This window comes from Alternaria metachromatica (assembly GCF_023757995.1).
Source record: "Alternaria metachromatica strain BMP 0045 chromosome Unknown scaffold_35, whole genome shotgun sequence".
NCBI lineage: Eukaryota > Fungi > Ascomycota > Dothideomycetes > Pleosporales > Pleosporaceae > Alternaria > Alternaria metachromatica.
Window position 1 is genome coordinate 156,248 of NW_026055526.1, and position 23,943 is coordinate 180,190.

At 53.7% G+C, this 23,943-nt stretch overlaps 9 protein-coding genes across 9 annotated transcripts; 3 read left to right on the forward strand and 6 right to left on the reverse strand.

Annotated features, from left to right (window-relative positions):
• Window positions 1-1,139: 1,139 nt before the first annotated feature.
• On the forward strand, window positions 1,140-3,775 carry J4E83_009667 (uncharacterized protein; the record flags this gene model as incomplete). The annotated part of the gene is made up of 2 exons (XM_049336552.1): window positions 1,140-1,340; window positions 1,391-3,775. The coding sequence occupies 2 exons, from the start codon at window positions 1,140-1,142 to the stop codon at window positions 3,773-3,775; spliced, it is 2,586 nt and encodes an 861-aa protein (XP_049184333.1).
• A 1,615-nt stretch (window positions 3,776-5,390) lies between these two features.
• J4E83_009668 (uncharacterized protein) lies at window positions 5,391-6,773 on the forward strand (the record flags this gene model as incomplete). The annotated part of the gene is made up of 1 exon (XM_049336553.1): window positions 5,391-6,773. The coding sequence occupies one exon, from the start codon at window positions 5,391-5,393 to the stop codon at window positions 6,771-6,773; it is 1,383 nt and encodes a 460-aa protein (XP_049184334.1).
• Window positions 6,774-7,174: 401 nt separating this feature from the next.
• Window positions 7,175-8,519, reverse strand: J4E83_009669 (uncharacterized protein; the record flags this gene model as incomplete). The annotated part of the gene is made up of 3 exons (XM_049336554.1): window positions 7,175-7,462; window positions 7,519-8,378; window positions 8,435-8,519. 3 exons carry the CDS (start codon window positions 8,517-8,519, stop codon window positions 7,175-7,177), a joined length of 1,233 nt encoding a protein of 410 aa, XP_049184335.1.
• Window positions 8,520-9,117: 598 nt separating this feature from the next.
• On the reverse strand, window positions 9,118-11,187 carry J4E83_009670 (uncharacterized protein; the record flags this gene model as incomplete). The annotated part of the gene is made up of 3 exons (XM_049336555.1): window positions 9,118-9,160; window positions 9,212-9,479; window positions 9,528-11,187. The coding sequence occupies 3 exons, from the start codon at window positions 11,185-11,187 to the stop codon at window positions 9,118-9,120; spliced, it is 1,971 nt and encodes a 656-aa protein (XP_049184336.1).
• Window positions 11,188-12,169: 982 nt separating this feature from the next.
• Window positions 12,170-13,203, reverse strand: J4E83_009671 (uncharacterized protein; the record flags this gene model as incomplete). The annotated part of the gene is made up of 2 exons (XM_049336556.1): window positions 12,170-12,814; window positions 12,871-13,203. 2 exons carry the CDS (start codon window positions 13,201-13,203, stop codon window positions 12,170-12,172), a joined length of 978 nt encoding a protein of 325 aa, XP_049184337.1.
• A 331-nt stretch (window positions 13,204-13,534) lies between these two features.
• Window positions 13,535-16,599, reverse strand: J4E83_009672 (uncharacterized protein; the record flags this gene model as incomplete). Its single annotated transcript, XM_049336557.1, has 3 exons — window positions 13,535-13,785; window positions 13,840-16,363; window positions 16,423-16,599. 3 exons carry the CDS (start codon window positions 16,597-16,599, stop codon window positions 13,535-13,537), a joined length of 2,952 nt encoding a protein of 983 aa, XP_049184338.1.
• Window positions 16,600-16,896: 297 nt separating this feature from the next.
• On the reverse strand, window positions 16,897-18,008 carry KAE1 (putative tRNA threonylcarbamoyladenosine biosynthesis protein kae1; the record flags this gene model as incomplete). The annotated part of the gene is made up of 2 exons (XM_049336558.1): window positions 16,897-17,606; window positions 17,657-18,008. 2 exons carry the CDS (start codon window positions 18,006-18,008, stop codon window positions 16,897-16,899), a joined length of 1,062 nt encoding a protein of 353 aa, XP_049184339.1.
• Window positions 18,009-18,740: 732 nt separating this feature from the next.
• J4E83_009674 (uncharacterized protein) lies at window positions 18,741-20,269 on the forward strand (the record flags this gene model as incomplete). Its single annotated transcript, XM_049336559.1, has 2 exons — window positions 18,741-18,861; window positions 18,960-20,269. The coding sequence occupies 2 exons, from the start codon at window positions 18,741-18,743 to the stop codon at window positions 20,267-20,269; spliced, it is 1,431 nt and encodes a 476-aa protein (XP_049184340.1).
• A 406-nt stretch (window positions 20,270-20,675) lies between these two features.
• Window positions 20,676-22,543, reverse strand: J4E83_009675 (uncharacterized protein; the record flags this gene model as incomplete). Its single annotated transcript, XM_049336560.1, has 3 exons — window positions 20,676-21,455; window positions 21,510-22,313; window positions 22,382-22,543. 3 exons carry the CDS (start codon window positions 22,541-22,543, stop codon window positions 20,676-20,678), a joined length of 1,746 nt encoding a protein of 581 aa, XP_049184341.1.
• Between the last annotated feature and the right edge of the window lie 1,400 nt (window positions 22,544-23,943).

A 23,943-nucleotide genomic window follows, 5' to 3' on the forward strand; every position in this document is an offset into this window, starting at 1 on the left:
TCGGGGCTGCGTACAGCCTTCGCCGTGTCTTCGCATTCTCGTACTCATTTCTTCTTCTGACTTCCGCTCTTGAACTCGCAGTGTCTTCACATCCGTCGTAGCTTCTTGGCTGCACCCAATATGACTTTCGATTCGGTTGGTTGGACCTCAAATGGAGCTGATCAATTTAGATTTGGGTCACGTCACGTGATTGCTTCACAAAAACCTTGGAACTCAGCTTTGTAGGCTCTTAGGGTTTACATCTTTTTCTTAAACATCGTGCTCAAATCTAAGGTCTAGAAACTATACAGCAACCTCAATATAAGCTGCTTCAGAAGTTCTGAAACAGTTGGGTATTCCTAACTCCTACTACCACTGCTTCTTTTCCAGCGCGTTCTAATCTCAATATTTGTGTTCCTCGCTATCAGGAAACTAATATAGGGGCTTGCATCGATGTAACTCTCCTTCTATTCTAACTCAGACAAAGACAAACACAGTGTGGCGGTCTACACATTGTCACGTCCAAATACCGACAACAAGTCTCAGGCATTGTTCGCATCGGCCATAGTTCAGGTAATACTTTCAACTATACATATTCATGATCGATAAAACGATAAAAGCCCCTAAAAGGAGCTGTGGAATCATGACGGCAATAGGCGCATCGTGAGCGCCACTAGCATGACAACATCAGTCTTTGAAGGGGCGTTCGATCGCGAGCGGGTGGCGAAGAGTTTCCTCAATGTTGACCTGTGTAGTATTTCGTTCCGACAACGACAACACTAGGTAGATTTGAGCATCTTCAAAGTGATGTTCAAGTGGTTCTTCCGTGCAGATACACCTTACTATCATATAATGCGCCCCATGACTGGCCCTATCAGATCCTGCCAGCGTGTTTTGACCCAAAGTGTAAGAACTCAGTGAATCTGACGATAGTCGTGCGCCTACGTCATGTGCGCTGCGCAACGCCTGAATGACCACAGCAACTCTCCTTTCTCTTTACGGGTCCGCTTTACCGATTGCCCACACCAACAGGCTCACTCAACTCTGGAGTAGACGCCCGTTCAACCAATCTTCTTCCCCTGACCACACGTGAGCTTATCATGTTGAGCGCGCCGACGGCCAGCGAGATCGCTTCTGCAAGCAGCTCCACCAGCACCAACATGAGTGCGATCGACATGGAGACCCAACAGCAACTCGCCATTCCGATCGAGGCCAGCCGCGAGAAGATGACGCGCAGTCAGCCATCATCCGAAGTCGCGCAGGTCGATGGCGACCCAGCGAGCATTGTAATTCAGAAAAGGCTGGCTAAGATCAAGACGCTGCTCAGTGCGCGTTCGACTGAGACAGACGCTTCACCCTACGTAAGTCCTGACCAAACGTACAAACAAACAATGAGACTGATCAGACATAGAAAGACATTGCGCTGTGCAAGAAAATTGCGCTATACATCAACGCCGCAACCGAAAACACCTGGCGGAAGGCACGACTCGCACACGGTATGACCGCATCATCGGATTCGGCAACCAGCTCCCCCGGCGGCAGCGGGAAGTCGAGTTCTAAACCGGACGGCGACGATGTCAAAACCACACGGAAGCTCAGCCAGGTGCTGATGGTCGGTGACGGGCGGTGCGAAGCCCTACAAGACGATCTCCGCGACGCGAAGCAGCGCGTACGCGAGAACGTAGCTCAATACCAAGTTCTCAACCAGAAATACGCCGAGCAGCAGGCGCAGCGCCTGAACGACAAGCGATTGGTAGATCAATGGTCCCAAGAAGTGGCTGACATGGAGGCCTATTGCCAACAGGTTGACGAGACAAACCGAGACCTGAATGACCGTTTCGTTGAAGCGGCTGAGAAGCACCAAGCGGAGATCAAGGCCAACAATCTGGAAACGGCCACGTTGAAGGCAGACCACGACCTGGCCGTCGCGGCCCAGCGTGAAGAAACCGAGAAGTGGCACCAAGAATGCCTGCGGAAAGAATCCACGTTCCAGAAGACGGTCGAAAAGGTGACCGCTGAGCGTGAAGACATAAAGAGGAAGGCCAATCTTGAGAAGAGGAAGATTCTCAAGGCAAACAGGGTCAAGATCGACGATCTGAAAAGCAAGAACGAAGTATTGGAGATGAAGAACAGTCGTATGGTAGCTGACTACTACGACGCCATGTCTCAGGAAGAGGAGACCATCATCAGCCTCATGGCTCGAATCCAGCAGTTCGAGAAAGAGCACGAAATCATGTCGCAAATGCTACGCCAGAAGTTCACAACCGGAAGTGAGCTTCAGCGCGTGTTGGACGCAGATGTTGCTGGTAAAGAAGAAGCAGCGGAGCGTCGAGCGGAAGTGCAGCGATTGAGGAGGCACGTCGAAAACCTTCTCGATACGATCCAGAATACCGAGACGAGTGTCACGCGACACCGAGAGGCCGAGCAGGATTTGCGGGCGGCGTTGAACCGCTCCCAGAAGGATGTACATCTGCTCGATGACAAACTGGCGCTGAAGAATGACCAAATCCGGGACTTGGCCAGACAACTCGAACAAGTACAGCAAGGCAATGTTGTACCCGGCGCTCATTGTGCAGCTCTCGATGCGATCGATCTCGAGAATGAGCAACTGCGAAACTCTCTCCAAGCCGAGCGAGACGAGAAGTCGGACATGCAAGCCAAGCTTGACAATATTGACAGCGATCACCTCAAAGTCTCCGTCGAACATGGCATCTTAGAAGCCAAGCTTATTGAGGAGAAGAAGTCCCATAGCAAGCTTGGCAAAAGCACAGAAGCGATGATGCACGAGCTGAACATGCTCCGCAGGGTAGCCAGAAGTCGGCAAGGTGCTCTCGGCGAGCAAGACCAGTGCGAGCTGCTGGATCTGGTGAGCGGAACCGCCGCAACAAATCAGAGCCTCATCGAAACAAACGAGCAGCTACAGGATAAACTCCAGAAGATCGAGCAGTGGAGCAAGACCATCGTCGACAAGTGCGACAGCGGCGTTATGAAGGCGAAGAGCAACGAAGATTATTGGTACCACCTCTTCTTCAACGAGGCGGTCCCAACAACCGAGCGGTTGCACAACGAGATTGCCGCCCTCAAAGCAGAGAAGGGTGAGCAGCATTTCGTCGAGCCGGCTCCGCCCGCCAACCCCGAGGTCCATGATCGGAAGACGCTGGCATTCGCTATGGCATATGGGCTTCAGGGTGTTCCGTCGGAGCTGATCTCTGCGACCACCTACGACTCTACATCCGGAGCGTGTTTGTCGCCTACTGAAGCCGCGTTGAAGGCACTGCGACCACAGGGATGGTACCCGGTTTGCATTGCGGGTAAAGTCTGGTTGTCAAAGATGGTCGCGCCACTCTCCGAAGAGCAGGCCGCGATGCGCATTGAGGCGGGCGATCACAACACGAGTCAGGGTAGCGCTGGCTCTGCGCGATCCTCAGTGAGCAACACATACGCGCCACGGAACGCCGACTTCGTGACCACGTCCGATGCCCACGGATGTGTGCCGGAAAACGCGTCGAATCCAGGGACGCCGCTGCTGACGCACGCATCGAGCGAACGAGAGCACAGTCCCGTCACCCCCGAACGCGACGACCGGACGTCAATCCCAACGCAGGCACGGAAGGCGAAACATCAAGTGGTACGCCGAGTCGCGCGAAGCCGTCTCGTCGAGGTATCGCAGATACCAGAATATCAATCGTCGTGGCAGCAGATTGATGGAAGGATGACGCGTGAGGTATGGGAGGGCATGGACGAGGAGCTCAGGGTCCACTGGGCAACGGATTACCTCAGGATTGAAGACGACTAAGCGCCTGGCAATACGATATGACGAATAAGACGAGGATCGAGGATTGCATTATCATGTGGCGACAGCGGAAGACGAGGCCGGGATGGATTGCTGGCCATGCAAGGCAAGCAAGGTGGCAGGCGCGACAATCGGTCTGCAATCCCCAAATGAGACTACCCCATTGCGCGAGTATAGTGCACACAGGCAGGGGACGGGTCACGGTCGAAGATGCTCAATGAATGAGACGCGCGAGCGCTGGAGCATCTGGAAAGCGAGATGGGATGATGCGGGAAGGACGACACGCGCGGTAGCATCCATGGATTTGGGTTCTGTCCATGTTCGCGCTAGATCCTTCGCGGCAGCGCCGAGCGATCTGCAGGATGACACGCATGATTGGCGTTTGACGAGCCAACGTCACTTCATCTTCAGTAGCTATTATTGTTCTTATATATCAATCAACGTTGAAAATCTATGCCTGTTCAGTGTCTTCCCTACTGCTAGGTGGGTGCCTTTGTTATATAAGCCGGCAACAGCCCGCGCAAACCACCACGCGCACGCAATTCGCAAGGTTTGTACCTCTACACAACCACTTGCATCGTTACTGTGACATTCTTTCTCTTTCGCGATTAGTATGCGATCGACTGAAGCTGACAAGGTCATCTTAGAGCCGCGGTCGAAGTTCGCGGCCGGTGTCGTGATCAGTGACGTCATCGCCCTCCCCCTCACCAAACGGTCCCACCAGCGGTGTCCAGTACGGAGAAGGCACCATGAACGCAGGCATATATCGCAACTCATACTAATGGCTGTACACTTGGATGCCAACACTTTGAGACTCCTTTTTGCGCAGCGCCGGGGCTTCCATGACAGCTACGCGGGATGCAGCTCTCGCGCACATCAGCGCCTGGCTCACTGAGACGCGATAACGCACAAGTTGTTCGAACGCATCTAGAGGTACCACAAGCGGACTCTCATACATATAATCATCCTCGGCGTCTGATTTGTCTCGCAGATATGCTGTGTTGGGATGTCGCGCTCGCCATCTGTTCCTCCACCGGCGCCCCTTCACCTTGTCACGACCACCGCGGCCAGCACACCAAACGGCGTCCAGAATCGCAATGACGTCGCCAGCCACACAAGAACTATCTGCTGCCTTCTCTCTCTCGTCTTTCTTGCTATTGTCGCGTTATTGAGCCTTTACCGAGCCAGTCAGGCGCTGCTGCGCAAAAAGTGAAGGAGACCTGAAACACAACTTTTCGACCCCAACCCCCGAACCCCCGCAGAACGACGCCAGATCCCAGTCAGAACGCCAGCTCCTCGAGAGGCTGGGCCAATAGCTGGCCGCCGCCACAGTATGCGACGCCGAATCGGGTAACTGAAGTATCCACCACCACCACCTGCACCGCAGAAGATCGAGGAAAAGGTGCGGTATTTATCTACCTTCATGCTCACAGACTCTCTAACCAGCCTCCTCAATTGCTTAGATAACGACGCCGAGCCTTTCTCCCACAGAGCTCACCTTGTGGCTGTCAAAATCAATTTCTATTCGTCTCTCTTACACCACACACTACTTCCTGATAATCTTCAAGCATCTCAGCGACTACTTTCTCACTTCTTTCACACCTACGTATTCATCAACATGTCCAACAATATGGACTTCGACTTCAGCATGTTCTGCAACGACGACTTCCTCAAGGACATCCCTCTGCCGTCCGTCGAGACCTCTGGCGACGACGTCGCTCTCAACTTCGACTACGGCTTCAACGCTGGAGAGTTTGCCGGCGACATGTCGTTTGGACTTCCTGGCGGTGACCTCCTGAGTCACGCCAGGCATCTACAAGGTGCTGAGTTGGCGTCCTCTACTCTCCCCAAGGCCATTGAGACCCTCCCGGCCTCCACTTTGCCTGCCGTTCCAGGGCCTATCGAGGCAATGTGGACGCCTCTCATGAACCCAGCTCCGCCAGTAACCCCGGCCAAGAAGACCAAGGCCCCCGCCAAACCTCGTGCGACCAAGCCCAAGGCTCCTCCCAAGCCCAAGGTTGTCAAGGTGAAAGCTCCGCCCAAGCCCAGAGCTCCCAAGCCTCCCAAGGAGAAGGCCGCCAAGGTCACCAAGCCCAAGAAGCCTGCGAAGGCTCACAAGCGCACCGTCTCTGCACCCTCCGGACCCATTCGTTGCGTCGGAGAGCTTTACCACCTCCCCTGGTCTCAGCTCTCCCAAGAAGAGAAAGGCCGTCTTCTACTTCCTCTCCTCCAGGGCATTGACCCCAGCACCGGTATCAAGATCGGCGAGCCCGGCACTCTACTTCCCCCACCTGACTTCGAGATGATCGGCGAAGACCTCTTCGGCACTGGCGACAGCGGCGCCAAGCTCATGGGTACCTCATCCTCACCCTCAGAGAAGCAACGCAGCAGCCTCACCATCACACCTTCAAGCCCTACTGCATTCCTCAGCAGCCCGGCTACCGCTACCACCACCCGCGACTCCGACGCCGAGGACGCCGCCAAGTACCGCGCTCTCATGGCAGCTCAGAAGGCGCAGATGCCTACCACCAGTTCTCCTATGTCCAACTCCGACATCAACAACATCGACATCGACATCAACAACACAGTTCAGTCATTTGGCAACGACCCCGTCAACATGGACTACTGTCTCAACAAGGAAACCTCTTCTTTCGCCTCCGACTTCCAGCTCGACCTCCCCGATTTCCAGCTTGACTTGTCAGAGTTCGAGTTCAACCTCGGCGATATGTCTCATCCCGCCTATCAAGGTCTCAACTCCGGTCGCGGTCTCGGCGGTCCTTGTGGTAACGGCGTCATCGGCGACCCGGCTCCGGCTCCAGCAGTTCAGCCTGTCTCTCCTGTCAACAACAACAAGCTCGATCTCTCGGACGCTGCCGCCATGCTGAATGCCCGTCGCGGTATCGGTCAGACCCCCACTCCCGCCAGCGACTATGGTCGTCTCCGTCAGATGGAGGCTCTCAAGCGTAATGCTGAGCTCCAGGCTGCTGGTCGTCGTCGCTAGATGCTTTGCGCACTTGGCGTAGGGTGTTATCGGGTCATGTATCTGCTTTTCTTTCTTTTGTTGCCTTGATGGCGCGGTTGCGAGAAGCTCACTGGCTTGGAATGACGGACTCATTGGGTGGTAGGTCAGCATAGACCTTGGTGTCTACTACTGAGTATGAGATGGACATGAAGATGCATGGAGATGGATATGGATACGGAACGCTCACATCGCATCACTGCTGAGCATCGGATGAGCTTGATGAGAAACATTGATAGAAGAATATACCCATAAAACCCATCGTCTCTTCCTTTTTGCACCGCGTGACCGTGACATGCCCCGACGTCTACATGTCTTCGCTTCTACACCTCTTCTCACACGTCAGCATATCCCTTGCCTCTCGTGCCCTTCCACCAGCACATTCAAAGCTTCGACTTACTTTCTCTATGCTTCTCAAACATCTCATAACAGCCCTCCTCCCACTTCCTCATCAATTTTCCACATATCGCATCTCCTGGAGGCACTACCTGCCCCGCGTAAACCCCAGCGAGTCCAGTCTTACGGTCAATCCACCAGATGAGATTGGGATAGCCGCCCCAGAGCATCGTCCCTGCTTTCTTGCCGTCGGGCGCGTCGTCCATCATGACCAGGCCGCCGAGGGCGTAGTCTTTGGCGACGTGTTTAGGTGTACCGCCCATTGCGTTGTTCGCCTGTGATAACATTAGCCGAACCGCCCTGGAAGAAGAGAATAGAAGGAAGCACTTACCGCATCATCCTGCACAACAGCATTTAACATCGCCCGACTCCCCTCGCCCAACTGCGGCTTGAAAAACACCTCCAAACTCTCTTTACTTAGCAGCTTGCCCCCGCCCCCCTCGTCGCAGTCCAACACCCCCTTCAACACCTTAACATACTCCTTCGCGCAGGTAAAACTCCCCTGTCCACCCATACAACCCGTCACCTCCTCACCCTTCTCATCCACAAAAGGCATTTTCCCCTCATGAACACTCAATTTCCCATCTTCACCCCTCCCCGACATCTCCGCCATCCTCTCCAGCAGATCCGGGCGCGTGGAGGGGAAGAACGTGACGTCTGTTATACCAAGCGGACCCCAAAGATGCTTCTTCATGTACTCTTCTAGCGTGAGACCGGAGATGCGTTCGACTAGTAAACCGGCGTAATCAACCCCAGGCCCATACGCCCAGCTCTCGCCCGGCTCAAACACGAGCGGCGCAACGAAGCGCTCCACAACCGTTGGCTTGGCATTCATCTTCTTCCCATGATACTTCAGCCACGCCAGCGTTTTCGGATGCATGCCCTCGTACGTCAGGCCGCTCGCGTGCGTCAGCAGTAGACGCAGAGTAATCGGGTTCTTATGCTTTTCCTCAATGGGAACTCCCGCATCGGTGAAACCAGTGAGGACGTTCAATACTTCCAGTTCTGGGATATGCGTGTAGATAGGTTCGTCTAGGGTGATGTGGCCGCGTTCTACGAGTTGCATGGCGCAGAGGGCGGTCATGAGCTTGGTGCAGGATGCGACCCACATCATGGTGTTGAGGTCCATGGGTTTGGCTGAGCTGGGGTTCATGGAGGTGCTGCCGAAGGCTTTGGAGTACGTGAAGGTGCCTGGTGTTTGTTAGTACTGGAGGTTGGGTATCGTGATGAGAAGATGTGTTGCGTACCATCACGGCTTGTGGCCGCTAGAGCACACCCGGGGATTTCTTGCGCCGCGATGGCGTCGTTGATGGTAGTTTCGAAATCGGTCATGGTTGTGATGGAGATTATAGTAGTTTCATGCAATAATGAACGTAGTGATACTGCCTCCGAATTTTATGGCTGTGGTTATGTATAGACCGCTGTGCAGGGATTGCAGGCTACAAGATCGAGATTGGTGTCAAGATGACAGAAATGGTCCTAGAAATGTCGTTAGTTTCTAGGCTGCAGCAACTGTCACGGACGACAACTCACGGATAAAGCGGTAACGTATACAGAGTAAGGGTTGCACGAAAACTGCCTGGTGTTTGTTGTCGTGATTCGTCCGTGGCGGGCCAGGATGGGCTGCCGAGGTACACGATGCGGGGCTTCGATTCTTCAACCGCTAGTCGCGACGTCGACTAAGCCGCGAAATCCACGAATTATGAGACAATGAAGAAAGAGAGTACAGAGTAATTGTAACTTTTCCAGTTTCTACTTCCATGGCGCTTTTCAGTAACAGAGGCGCAAGCCACGGAGACACTGCTCACGACAACACGTCCCCCTCCTGCGACATTGCATACAGTCCAGGACAACCAATTCTCCTCAAAATTACTGCTCCATAATTCTCAATATGTATTTGTATTCATGCGAGCATAACAACACGTTTCCGTCACCACATCTCGAACTCGCCGATGCCGGAATCCCAATCATCCCTAGAGCAACAGTCAGCACCACATTGTAGTCGTCAGCAGCTGTCCACATACTCATTGATAACCTGAACATTGTCCGAAGTCTTGAAAGCCCACAACATCATCATGAGGTCATCAGGTAGTCCGTGAAGCTCGGCATCTTGTGTGTAGCTATCCTCATTCCGTATGACCGCAGCCATGCCTCTCATTTGTGTCGCTACGTCTTCAGGCTCGGGTTCAGGAGGGACGAAGTGGGTTGTCCATGGGCCAGGATCGAACTGCTCGACAGCGTCAGCAAGGGTGCGATAGTCGAGGACGGTAAGGTTCTGCATTGGTATTATGTCTAGGCACTGTTAGTGACGTATTGGAGAGCTGCTGTTCTGGTACTTACTACCAAGGTTGCAGTCCGGCAGATGTCCTTCATCTTCTCCGCAATCTACACATGGAAGCTGTTCAAGGCCTTTCATGTAGCTGCCCCACGGCTCGGGGATGGTCTCTACAGGCTTCTCCGTTACGCCTGCAGCTTTGGTACCCGATGGGCGTGAGTCTGATATGCTGGGCGACCGGAGGTCACTGATTGACTGCTGTTGTTTCGCCCGAGAGGCATAAGTCTGCCCGTTGTTTGTCGTGTCGCACGCTCCAGCGGCCGCGACTGGCTCTTCCACCCTTGCACCTTCGGTATAATGCGCTGGGGAGCTTGTTGGCAACGGTATCGGGCTAGACCGGCTATCGAATGACACCCGATGCGGTGCATTTGAGGGGGTCTTTGGGGTGGCATTGTGGGGCGCGTGCGGATTTGTTGATACACCGGCGATACTGTCATCATCGTCGAAAGCAAATGGCGTTGTTGGAGCTGCAACCTGCCCGTGTCCTGTGTTGGCGGAGGACCCTGTATTACGACCATCCGCTTGAATATCGTCTCTCTGCTTCGGTATCCTGTGCCCATTATATGTATCATCGAAACGTTTGTCTTGTCTTCCGTCCGTCGGAGATCGGACTGGGATGTTCGAAGGATTGGAGGCTCCTGATATCGAGGTGGTATTCTTCGGCAAAAGGCCTGCAGCACTATTGGACTGGACTTGCTGTTGCGGGGGAGCTGCGTAAGGAGGGTATGGTACAGCGGGTACGCGAGCGGACGGGTGAACCCAGTTATGTTGCGAGACTCCATTGCTCGGATTTGATGTTGCCTGTCTCAGTGACGGCTGTAATCCCCATTGTAACGCGGCTCGCGGTATCGTAGGCACATTCCCGCTGGCGGACGGACCAGGTTGTGCGGACGTCAACGGCTGCGTTGCGAAGCTTTGGGAAGGGTTCTGCCCTTGGTTTGTCGCTTTGGCAGGAGGAAGTGAAACCTTGGTCTTCTCTAACGATGGAGACGTGGACGAAGACCGGCCTGTAGGCGCTGTAGAAGCACTGGGTCTTTGTTTGGCGGACTTGGTCTTGACTGCAGGCTTCGGTCGCGCTGCTTGTGATAGCTTCGCGCTGCGTGCCCTGGTGACTCTGCCAACGGGGGACTTCGGTGCCGCTGGTTCTGCGTGCTGAGCTTGCGATGAAGTCGAGTGTACCGGCCCTGGTGTCACTGGAGATGAGATGGGCCGGTCTGGTAGCTGAATCGCGGGATCGATCGGGGTAGGTCTTTGGGCTCTGTATTTCGCTTCCCAGTACTGCTTGAGTCGTGGGTTGGTGCTGATTGGGTAGAGCGGCACTTGCCCTCTGGACGACATGGGCAGATGAAGCATCGAGCGCAGTTCGTAGATCGTTTGGAGATGATGATGCGCCGTACCCGACATCGCCATCTTGAAGCTTGTATCGTTTGCGCCCCTTACCCATCTTAAAATGATCTCGTCGAACCTGTCGTCGCTGGAGTCGGCAGCTTGGAGAACATCCTCAGGTGTTGTGAAGCCGCGGGCCATTGCGCGCCGGTCATCGTCGATAGTCTGGAACCTCCAATACCCGCCTTCCAAATGTGATGGGTCGATTGTCCGCACAAAGTGATCAAATTCGCCGTTGGCACCCGTCGCAATGCCGCGGTAGGCTGAGTGGTAGGCCATGGCGACTGCCGGGAGGGTGGCCTTCGATTGCAGCGGCGTGAAAATCGGCGTAAAAGCGAATGAGGGTAAGTCGTCGCCGTTGAGATCAGACAATTTGATGTTGCATCAAGCGAGGGCAGGTGGAAGTCCGCTGTGGGAGTAGTCGGGGAAGTAAACACTGGAACGGCGCAGAAGATTGGAAGGTACGCGTAGGCACCCAACATGCAAATTTGAAAGAGCTGAAAATCTCGAGCTTAGAGGACCATGGTTTGACAGAAATATCAAAATGATTAAGAGACAGTTGCAAGCAAAGGATGAGCCATTCGCCGCATGTTTACCTCTCATATCGCGCTGCACGTGCGAGGCAGCTGCCTGAGGAGGGGGCAATTCGAGCCCACCGCTCCATGCATCCTCAGTACCTACAAGAAGAGCCGCGTAATGAACCTAACATCAGTTCATAGGAGGCCTCGTCTGTGCATCGATCGCGACGCGCTATCAGTCAGTCAATAACACGGTGCGAAAGCTGTCGCGACAGCATTATAGACATCAGCCAGGACGTCCAAATACGAAAGTGCCGCATCGCATACTTCGCATCACAATCTGACTCTAGTTTTGGACCGAAAAATGAATTGAGGAATGCGCAGGAAGAAGGACGGGTATAGGAGATGAGATGAGACAAGATGAAGACGCGATGTTCCTCGGTGATGGTGTCAGCCGATGACGTCATCGGCTCCACAATCGCCAACATCCTTGCTGTCCAGCAGGCAGTCCAAATCAGGCAAGTTCTGAAAAGCGTAGATTGCGGGTGCCTGGAGAATTACCACGCGCTGTCCGAACTTCTCCCCGCCGTCTCCTACTCAGCCGCCTCCCACCTTATGCAAGGAAAGGTCTAAACACCCTAGAAACTACATTAACGTCAGGCTACCTACTTTGCATGTGTTTATCTAAATGTAGGCTGCAAACCCGTTCAATTTGGTCTATGTCTTAAGGTCGTCGTCTCAGCTTACAGCGTCAACCCCCCAAACCACTCCAAAATAATGCTCGTCGCCTCCGCCGCCTCACACGTCAAAACGCCCTCGTCATCCCCTGTGTCGCCATTCGCAAACGAACTAGGCCAATCGTGTCCCAGATTCTCATACTTGTAATGCACAACCACGTCGTCCCAGCTATACCTCGTGACCTTCTTCCCTTCATCCGCTTCACAGAGATACGACGTTTTGTTCGCGTCAACGTCAAGGCCGTCCCGCTCGACCCAATCCCTCACCCACGTAGGAACGTCAGTTGAGTTTGCGTTGCCGCGGGTGTTGATGCCGCCGGCGTATGGTATTGTCGTGTCCTCCAGGCCGTGGAACTCCATCATGAGGACTTGGCGGCTGGGGTTGCAAGGTAAGGGCTGCTGGTCGGCATCGAGGTAGAAAGCGCCGGATACAGGCGCAAAAGCGGCGATTCGCGAGCTCGCTTTGGCGTCGCAGGCTAGCACGCCGCCGGTGAAGCCTCCGCCGTTGGATTTTCCGGTTGCGTAGATGCGGGTGGGGTCGATGCAGTAGGTTGATTGGAGGTGGTCGAGGAGTTCTAGCGTGAATTTGACATCGGAGATGGAGGGAGGGGAGTCGGGGTCGCCCTCGTATTGCTGCGTGCCTTTTGCGTTCTGGGCATGTGTGTTAGCATACTTCTACCATCCATCTGAAGATGGGGAGGCGGTACCGGTACGCCTTCGGGATACGCGACGATTCCTTCGAAGCCATAGCTGGCGTTTGAGAATTGACTGAGGGCTTCTTGGTACTTTGCATTCTTGCCACGGCCGTGAAATGAGAGGATGAGTGGGACGGGATTGTTGTTGTCGTATGAGGGTGGGATGTGTAGACGGTATTTGCGAGGGGAAACACCGCTTTCACTCTCCAATGTCAGATCGACGGACTTGTCGAGCTCGACGCCTTTGGGTAATGACTTTCCACATCCGCAGTCGGGTGCGGTGTTTGGACTTGAAGCTGCGGTTGCGGCAAAGAGCACCGCCAGCATTGACGACGATGCCTTCATTTTGGTAGTTCGGGTTGGATTCAGAAGTCTTGATCGTGGCTGCATGCAGTTATATATCTCCGAGGTGGTTCAGGCGTGCAGCAACGTCACATGCGACCTTCTCTTTTTGTGGCTAGATTGCTGTAGCATGGTATCTAGCGTGATGCTAATGTACGGCCCGCCGTGCTAGTCTGTAAGCCTCATGAAAGGTGTCGATCGTAAGCCCCAGCCGTCCTACAACCCACTTTGCTATTAATAACTATAGTTTCTATCTTTCACAAGCTACCTAATGACTATAAGTCGTAGCAGCTACGCCGAGCTCCAACGGACCCATAAACGCCGACTTCATCCCTCAGTCCAGGCCCTCGACCACGGCTTCTACCATAGCCTCGCGATACTTCTTCTTCATCCCATCATCAAAGCCATCATACTCCTCTTCAGAAAACGTATTGTGCCCACCCTCCACATATTCCTCAGCGACTCGTTGCTCAAAAGTACGTCCATCATCACCGCTCACGTGCAGGCGGTCGACGCTTATTTGTTCGACGTGCGCAGCGACTTGAAAAGATTCGGTCGGATCGGGTAGATTGCTGTCTTGAGAACCTGCTGATACGTTAGTGATGCTACTCAGTTGGCTCATGCAGCAACATGGCTTACCCGTAATACCCTGACCATACTGCGCTAGGAACGCGTCTTGATCGATGTCTTCGTCAGCGACATAACCGGCAAGCTTCTCATTCTCGGCTTCGTGGGCGCTAATGCGTGCAAGCATCGTCTTTGCAAATGCAGGTAGCTGATCATACTCCTGCGCCTCTTTGTCCACGATCGCTGTGGAATTTTGGCCACCAGCAGGATGGCAGCTGTCAGCCTTCGTGCTATCTTTCGGGTCTCCTCGCTCATGTGATGTGCGCTTGCTAGAAGGCGGTGACGTACCATCCGTGTCGTGCGAGCCTGGGGTATTACGAGGCGTGCCGATATGTTCTTTGCTACCGTCAGAATCATCTTCCTCGTCGGTCTTCTCTTCCTCGTCGCTATCCGACCCATCGTCAATGTCGAACATTTTGCGATGCGCCTCTTCGAGCTTTTCGTCCAGCTCTTCAAGTTCCTTTTTGAACTCCGCCAGGCGCGTGTTCGACGCCGCACGAGTAGCCTCATCCATGACGATCTCACCCTCACCCGTGAGTAGAGGAACGGTAAGTGGCACCCATGCAGCATGTCCCTCCAAGTAAAGCCAAAAGTCCGGCCAGAGCTTACGTAAAGCCAGCTCAACTGCTGAGTGGCAGCCCTTGAGAAAGTCTGGGTCAAAATACTCCTTAGGCAGCATGCTCTTGGTGAGGCCGTGGTCTTCGCGTAGCGCAAACTGTAGCAAGCGTCTGTCGTGAACTAAGCGGCTAGAAGCCGTAGAGCAGTAAAAGTGTTCTTTGCCACACTTCTTCTTCCAATACGCAAGTTCATCGTGCAAGCTATCACGCTCGACGACTGCGACATGCCAGTAATGCATCTCGAAGTCTTTGTACCATGCTCGGTAGTTGTCGATCCTGCGTTCGCACTTGGCGCGCGTATCGAGCGCCTCAAGCTTGAACCTATCGACATCTTTCAGGAGTTCGTACTTCTCGGAGATGAGTTTCCTGTTCTCTGTCTGGAGTGGGTGAATCTGGGTGAGGATCAGGCGATGCATTTCGAAAGCATGTGGGCTACTGGTGGTGTTTGTAGCGCTGACCAAGGCATGACAGTTCTGGATTTGGTCTTCGAGAAGCTTCTCTTGTGCTTTCAGTGACTGCACTTTGCGTTCAAGCCCAGCTACATTGGCTAAGCGATCTTGCTCCTCGGTCTGGTGTGTGAAGAGATCCTTGTCACACTGGTCCAACTTGGCTTGAATGTGTCGACGTGTCTCTTGTTCCTGCTGAAGCTCAGCGCAAAGTTGTTCTGCCTGCGTGTAATATTCAGCTATGGCTTCTGCCACGATGCCGTTAACAGTGGCTCGTGGAACGCTGTCTGTGGTGTTGGAGACATCGCCCTGGTTCGCCTTGGCAGCTGCAGGAGCGCTGACCTTCTGCAAATCCGAAGCGTATTTATTGCACTTCGTCAGTTTATCGTTCAGGTGGGAGACTTGATCGACCGCATGTGTTCGTTCGGCCTGCAGTGTCTCAATCTTCCTCAAATACGAGGTCAGTCGATCTGCATTCGACTGATTGACATCGAGTAGGTTCTGTACATCCGTCTTCAAGTCCTTGTTGTCTTTGCTCAATGCTGCGTTCTTCTTACGCAAGGCTTGATGCGTCTTGACGGCGTGCTGGGTATGCTTGGCCAGGTCGCCTTTGGCCATCGCCGCCTCTAGTGTAGTCTCTAAACCAGCGATGGCGGCGTCCTTCTCCTGTAAGATCTGCACCCAGTTCGCGTGATTGTTACGAGTCTCCGCTTGTGCGATGAGGGCTGCACGCTTAATGTTCTCCCCGGTATCTTCCCAGAGCTTGCTTTTCTCAGCGAAATGGTCGGAAAGCTTTCGATAGGTACTACTTTGCTTCACCGATTCGGCTTTGCAAATGCAGGCAACTACGTCGCTTCCTTTGGGTGGGGCGTCATGGTCTCCATGCATGGCAGCGGCTGAGTCGAGAGTTCGCTTCAGCCGTGCTAGCTCCTCATCTTTCTTGGTGACGAATTCGGATAAGCCGTGGACTTTGGCTTCCAAACAACTATTGTCCTTGCGAAGCATAGCAATAGTGCTTGACTGCTCGTGGGATGTCGCCTCTAGTTCGGCGATCTTTCGTGACCAATCGTCTATGGTCTTACGGTCCGCTCGGCGCTTTCCGCGTAAAGTATCAAGAGCGCTCCTGTCTCGTTCTTGATCACGTAGAAGTTCGGTGATCTCGCAGTCTCGTGCGGTGACGATGGCTTCCTGATCATGTAGAAGTTCGGCGATCTTGCGGTCTTGGGCGGCGATGATAATGTCCTTGTGGTTACATGTGGCAGCCAATGCATCTACCTTCGCGATCAAACCGTTGGCGTGCTCTTTAGCAAGCGCGTGCTCTGCGGTGATATCGTCGTATTGCTTAGCTGTCGGTCGCCCTTCGAGCTGAACAATATGAGCTTGACATGTAGCGAGTCCGCGTGCGAGTGCCTCGTTCTTCCGTTGAAGCTGCTGTATCTGACGGGACGCTTGCGATATCGAGCTTCGTTCGTCCTAACATGGATCAGTATGAGCTACGTATGGTGATCACGAACCGACGGATTGAAACTTACAAGATGGAAAGGGTGAGCTTGCATAAAGATCTTGGTCGCAATAGAATGTGAAGAAGACGACGTGGTAGCCAATGGTTTGGAGGCGCTCAAGCTGCGTGACTGAGCGGCGCGCATGTTGCTGGTAATCAGCTGTACCTGTGGTTCCTGGTTTAGAACGCTCTTTGATAGCGCGAGCATGTTGGCGGAGGTGTGCACTGGTGGCTCCGGTCTTTGCCAAAGAGTTGAGCCCGGCGCTTGGGTGGTGGGAGCAGAACGCAGCAGTCTTAGTGTAAGTGACTGGTCGGGGTAGATCATCGCCAAGTGATCACATGCAGTGTTTGGTTGCGAAAAAGGCACGAGGCCATGAGCACTCCCTTCACTATGGTGGACCGTGCCTGAATGCCTCTCGTATCATATCCAGTGAATTCGTATGTATATATGAAGAAGACGGCAAGGCAATGTCAGCCGGGGTATCGAATCGGAGTAAAGCGCGCCTCAGTCAGTTCTCCAGCCCACAAACACCTCGTCAGTTCTGAACCGCTGGGTGCAAGTCGTGTCGTTCAGCTCCGTCTTAACTCCAGTTCCATACTCTAATAAGCCAGCGTGGGCAATCATGATGCCGTTATCAATGCAAAACATCTCGTCTGTTGCAAACACATTCCCGCCCCTGTCTCTTGCCATCATGCCCATCATTTGCTGTAAACGCATGTTCGAGCCCACGCCGCCCACGACTAGCACTTGCTGTGAGCCGACATGTGCCATGGCTCGTTCGGTAATCTCAACGAGCATGGCGAAAATGGTCTCTTGCAGGGAGAAGCACATGTCTGCTCTTGTGACCAGCTGTCCATCTTCAGTCTTCAATCTTTTCTCGTCGGGTAACGACTCGTCTAGTCCGCGCGCGAGAAGATCGGCTGCAGCCAAGATACCCGAGAAGCTCGCGTCCATGCCTTTGACGCCATATGGTAGATCGACGAGATTCTTGCCATGTTTTGCCAGTTGCTCAACATTGTATCCGGGAAATGGGTCGTTGGGTATCATAAGTGTGCGGGCGAATCTATCGATGCAGTTTCCTATGGCAATATCCAAGGTCTCACCGAAGATTCGATAGCGTTGGGCGGAGTAAGCAATGACTTGTGTGTTGCCACCAGATACGTATAGGACCACGGGGTTATCGGCGCGGGTTATTGAGCGACCCATTTCGATGTCTGTATTATCTTAGCTAGATTCCTGATACGTGGATTTCTGGGACGCGTACGACCAACGCAGTGGTTCACGCCCACCATGGGCTTCCCCCACAGTAAACTAATCGTCCTGGCTGCAAGCGCGACGCTTTGTAACGGTGCGCCCATGCCTGGGCCCTTGGTATAGCATATGCAATCGATGTCTTCAATTTTGACTCCCGCTTGGCGTACAGCCTGCTTGATTAGCCTCACGACCCATGCTCGGTGATGTATTGCGGTGTCCTTGGGCAAGAAGCCTTCGCCGGGCGGGGAAACATAGGTATGCCGCAGGTTCGCGAGAATGATCGGTGGCTTGTTAGGACCAGGATGGGAGATGACACCGACGCCTATCTTGTTGGCGCTTCCTTCCAGTCCTATGGCGATCATTGTGGCGGTCGTCGCGGTTCGGCGTTGATGTTTGACGCGTCGAGGCGGGGTGACGTTGGAAAAAGCTATCGATAAGGAATGACATGCATGAAGCCGGCGCTGGGCAACCACCAATGGCCAGCAGCGGTGCAAATCAAGTCGCGTGTTATGAATCTTCGCGAAATCGCGATGCAACCCGGAATTGGCAGAACTCAGTGCTGTAATGCTCTTGGAGATCAAGCTATGTGCATTTGCTACTGTGGAAGAGCTTCTATGTCCGTAACGGAACCTGGGCAGTGCGAGTGCAAGTAGAAGCCGACCTTTTTTTGACACATTTGCTGATCATACAACTCTTGCGAAATTCACAATCGTCCTGTCAGATGATGGCGATGCTGCACGCTGCACGTATGCAGCAAGCAAGCCGATATAAAAACCCACGAAAAGACGTCACAGCGCCCACGAGTCAGGTGCTGCAGGGTCTGTGAACCACCACAACAAAGTCTACTAATTCTGTCGCATATCTTCACAATCCATTCTTCATATCCCGTATCCGTTCAATTCTCCCTCGCCTGTATCTCTCCCATCCTCTTGGATCATCTACAAAAGCAAGAGTTGCAAATTCTTCCACACCCCAGCCACCAAATCCTCCACCGCTCGGACCAAGCAGCCTCGGTACGCCGAACCGCTAAAGAATATCCACCAAATATCCAACCCTCCACAACAATCCCACGCCACACCGGACCGTTGCGCTGTATGGCAGACTTCGACGGCGCCAGCCAGACCTTTCTGGCCTGGCTGAAGGCTTCTGGAGCGGAAATCAGTCCAAAGGTCAAGCTGCAAGATCTGAGGAACCAGGATGCTGGGCGAGGCGTGAGTAAGTAGCTACTCCACCTATGCGTGCTGCCAATCCTGCCTTGGACTACCACCACCCTCCATTGTACATTTGGCAGATCCATACTAACATAAGTCAAGTCGCGACTGAACCCATCGCCGAGCACGAACTCCTCTTCCGCATACCCCGCGCCTCCATCCTGAGCGTCGAAAACAGCATCCTCAGCCGCGAAATCCCCGCTTCGACATTCGCCCTCCTCGGCCCCTGGCTCTCTCTCATCCTCGTCATGCTCTACGAATACCATAATGGCTCCGCATCAAACTGGGCTCCTTACTTCGCCGTCCTGCCTACCGAGTTCGACACCCTGATGTTCTGGTCCGAGGACGAACTAGCCGAGCTACAAGCCAGCGCCGTGGTAACCAAGATAGGGAAGGAGGGCGCCGACGAAGCCTTCACAGAGCAATTGCTACCTGTGATAGAAGAGTTTGCGGAGATAGTGTTTAGTGGGGATGAGAGGGCGAAAGATAAGGCGAAGGAGATGCGCAGCCCTGAGAATTTGGAGTTGATGCATAAGATGGGTAGTTTGATTATGGCGTATGCGTTTGATGTTGAGCCTGCGACACCCAGCAAAGAGGTAGACGAGGAAGGTTTTGCTGAGGAAGAAGAAGACGCTGCGCTGCCAAAAGGCATGGTGCCACTGGCTGACATGCTGAACGCCGATGCCGACAGATGCAACGCGCGACTCTTCTACGAGAAAGACTGCCTGGAGATGAAAGCGCTCAAACCCATTCCGGCAGGCGACGAGATCTTCAACGACTACGGCTCCCTTCCCCGAAGCGACTTACTGAGAAGATACGGCTATGTAACCGACAACTACGCGCAGTACGATGTCGCCGAGATCCCTGCTGAGCTTGTCACAGAGATCCTCGTCCGCGACGGCATCTGGCATCAAGACAGAATGGAGTATCTTGACGAACAAGAGGTGATCGATTCCGGCTATGACATCGCAGCCAGCAACCCATTCACCCTCCAGGAAAGTCTCTCCCCCGAGCTAGTCATCCTAGTAGAAAGCATGCTCCTCCCAGCAGAAGAATACGAGCGCCTTAGCAGCAAAGGCCGGCTACCTAAACCAGAAAAGATCACTAGCAAAGGCGCGGAAGCGCTGCAAAAGATTGTTCAGGCACGCATTGCGCAGTATGCCACGTCGCTAGAGCATGACTTGAAGACGTTTGGCCAGGTCCCACCTGTCGACGCTGCATCGACGAAGCAGCGGAGGCTTGCGATGGCAAAGGCTGTGCGTATCGGCGAGAAACAGCTCCTGGCTCAGACAAAAGATGCGCTGGTGGAGAAGATCTCAAGAGATGGCGGTGCGGCGGCGAAGCGGCAAAGGGCTGTTGATGAAGAGGGGGATGTAGAGATGGGTGGTATGGGGAAGAAGCACAGAGCTTGATCCAGTCCAGACTGTATCCATCAGCACATGCTGTGGTGGTATTGCGATTGCACCAAGAAAAAGAACCCGATCATCAGAGCGATATTCCAGATGTAAAAGATGATTTGGTAAGTTTCTGAATTTTTTTGTCGCCAATTGAAGTCCTTGCGGCACTTCACGGCGTTGGTATGTATGTGTATCCAAGTATCGACTTGCTGACTTATGTTGCATCTAGGTCGCTGCCCTTCCACCCACCCACCAACCGACCAACCGGCCACCCATCCTCCCTCCCTCAAATCTATAGGGCTAGTGTACATAGCTTTGGTAGATGTTTGAAGCCAGAGCCCGCCGAACGAATAGAAAACAAAGGGTATAATTTGTCGACAAGAAAAGCGCTGAACGAAGAAGACTGAACAAATTGTGGGTATCATCTTCCCGCTGGTCCTGCGCCTGTCGCGCTTGTTGGTGTAGGAGGAAGAAGATGGCCGGACGCAGATCGATTATGGTTCTCAATCGACCGGCGATTGGGATTTGCGGGTGGTTGCTGCGCCGCTGCCTTCTCGCCTTGACGCTCAATCATGATGCGGTATCTGATGTGCAGGTTGTCAGTCCAGTCAACGGGATAAGTCTCCTCATCCTCGCTGCTGTCACCAGAGAAACGCCAGCGGTCTGCCAAGCGATCATCGACCCGCTCGGTCTTCTGACGCTTCACGCCTCGTCGGTCGATCATCATGCGCCCGCCTCGACCGATTCTACGACGGAACCGAGACTGATCGTGGAACGGAACATCATCTGGAGGAGTGGCGAAACGTATACGCGTGCTTCTCCGTGGATCTGTCTGCTTACTCGACGGCACCACTGCTGTGGCATCAGCACCCTCTCCGTCAGATACGGATGCAGGAGGCGTGGGCAACTGACTCTCCGTGAAAACCGTACGGAAGTCTGACTTCGCAGCGGGTGGCTCCAGAGGGGGTGTAATGGGCCGCCATGTTGCGTCGACCCATCCCACATTCCACTTTTGGTGCTTGACCAGGTTGTCTTCGATGAAGCTATCAATGGCCTCGGTGCGCTTGGCTTGCTGCTCCTCGAGGTATACAATGTCACCGTCAACAAGGCGTCCGTCTGGACGTGTGTTCGTGGGCTTCATGCCAGGAAGCGTCTGGCGCTGTCTCTCGACATCGGCAGTTCTCTTAGGCTTGGGCGCAGGCTGTGGTGGGTTAGTCATCTGTGCAAATGCTCTGGTGAGTTTATTGCGACATACCTTCTGAGTGATGAGCAGCTCATCGTCATCACCCTTGATACTGAGTCGTCGCTTAAGCTCCTTGACAGCATGCCGTTGTTCGAAGATCAGCTTGTCCGTCGCGAGTTGTTCTCTTTGGATTGCCTCTCGCCGTTTGACTTGCGACATCAACAGACGTGCCTCCTCCAGTTCCTTCCTCAGCTTCTTCAGCTTCTCGGTTACTTGCGCGTCGCGACCACGCGTCTTACGGACTTGCCGCACCTCACGTCGCCTGAAGCAAACATACGGATCAGCATCATCGGTCTCGAGGTTCGTCTCGAACTTCAATGAGGGCATGAGCGGGCGGTTGCCTTTCAGTAGCCGTTGGTTCTTCCAATGTGGGTAAATATCTCGTGCGAACCGACGCGCCGACTCGCTGATGGTCTCATCGAACTCTGCTTCGAATTCCTCGTAAGAAAGAACAGGCGAGTTGTCGACGGCTGCATACGGTTGTTTTATCGCGGTGGTCTCCTCGAAGAAGTTGATCACCTCTTCAAACTCGTCTTCTGAGCAGTGGTTGGTTTTGCCCTTCTTTTGGTTGTAAGACTTGAGAAAGGCGACATCATCACTGGTCATGCAATACGGACAGCCAGATGTATCTTCGACGGTAGACGAAAATCGAATGTAAGTGGCGGGCTGCGTGAATCGTTTTGGATAGACATCTTCATACTGCAGTGTACTCGCGACAGCATCCGGAGTCGGGATGTAGAGCTGTGCGATCTTCCCACCAGTCGCTCCCTGCGCTGCTGCCTGGGCGGCGGATATGACAGCTTGTAAATGGTGCTCCTAAACATGATGTTAGTATGTGGTGGGTAAGGGAAAGGGAAAGCCGAAAGCGGCCTAGCGCGACTTACAATCTCCTCGCCCTTCTCAACACCGGTCTCAACCTTGGGAATATGGCGCGACGCATCGTCATCAGCAAGCTGCTCAACATCTTGTTCGCGCACGACAGGTAAATTCTGTTTTGTCGATAGCTTGCGCTGTCTGAAGCGTTGTCCGGTCGCGCGAGCCGTCATTGTTGTTTGTCGTTATGCACGTGACGACGGTTTGGGCTGCGTATGGGGCTTTGGTTGCAAATCTGGCGCCGGGGGCCAGCCAGCGAAGAGAGGAGTCACGCTCCCAGAAGCGCGATCCGACCACCAACGCGTCGCAATATTGTCGATATGGGTGTCAAAAGTGTCGCACGGACTTCCGCATGCGTTTTATCGCGTCGAAAGTGATGAAATGAGGTGTTGGGGTGCTGTTTGGCGATGGAAAAGGTTTAGGTGGGCGGCGATGTCGAGCGTGTTCAGCGGATGCGTTGGGGCGGCTTTTTTGGCAAGGAAGTTGCGCACGCAATGGACCAATCATAAGAGAGATCGCCGAGGATAGGTGGAACCTGCGCGATCGTCTTCTGCCCATCGTGCACACTTAGAGGTAGCTGCACATCTTCACCTTCATTGCCTCCGAAGCAGCAACTGCAGAAAGAAGTGCAGCATGCGTACGTGTTTGCATTTAATGTTACTGCGTTCCATGGTTCTGCGTGGAAGGGAGTCCGGATGGCGTTAGCTCGCCTTGGCATGACGCCTGCGGTGACTTCCAGCATCCACGCCATCACCATAACAACACCTGCACCAGCGGCATGCTCGTTCCAGCCAGCGCTTACAGACGTGGAACACTTCTCAACTGCGCACGTTGCACGGCCTGTACCTTGAAATGGACTGCTTTGAAGCCATTCCAACAGTCTTCAACATCCTCGGATACTGACGGACTACAACCATCGAAAAAGCACGCAATCTCATCAAGGCTTAAGTATGATGCCACTCTACGCGCAACTATCTTCAATGGTATGCATACAGTTTGGCTAGGTTCGCTAGGAAGTGACACCCAATGTGAGGCGTCTTCCACGCTGTACGACTGAGTCTACACCCACTGCGTATTCGCTGTTTATACTTATTTCCCTCACGCATCAGCCCTGCCAAGACGACGTGCGAATTACACGTATCCTGTTCTCCATTCTCAAAGCTGGCGACTTTGTTTCTTGGATTGGCCTGATGCTCAAGACATCACCATTCGTCTCGCCTTGCCTCTACTAATCAACCTTCACTGGGAGAGGGTTTCCCGTCATGTTGTATCCCGACTCATATTCCACACTCTTACGGCTCCACTCCTCGTCCAAATATACTTAACAAACTCTATACATCCAAGCGGGCCAATTCTCACGATATCCGTGACGCATCGGCGTTGTTGCAGTCTGTCTTCTCGCTCGGAACGCCTCGGAATGTTCGGAATGTGCTTCCATTAATAGGGCTTGGGGCCTACGTGCATCACAGCAACCGCGCCGCAACCGCGCCCCCAACAATACACGCTCAGCTCGCTATCACTCTGCTCCCATCCCCTCGACGTCTACCTGCAACTACACACCTGTCCACAAATC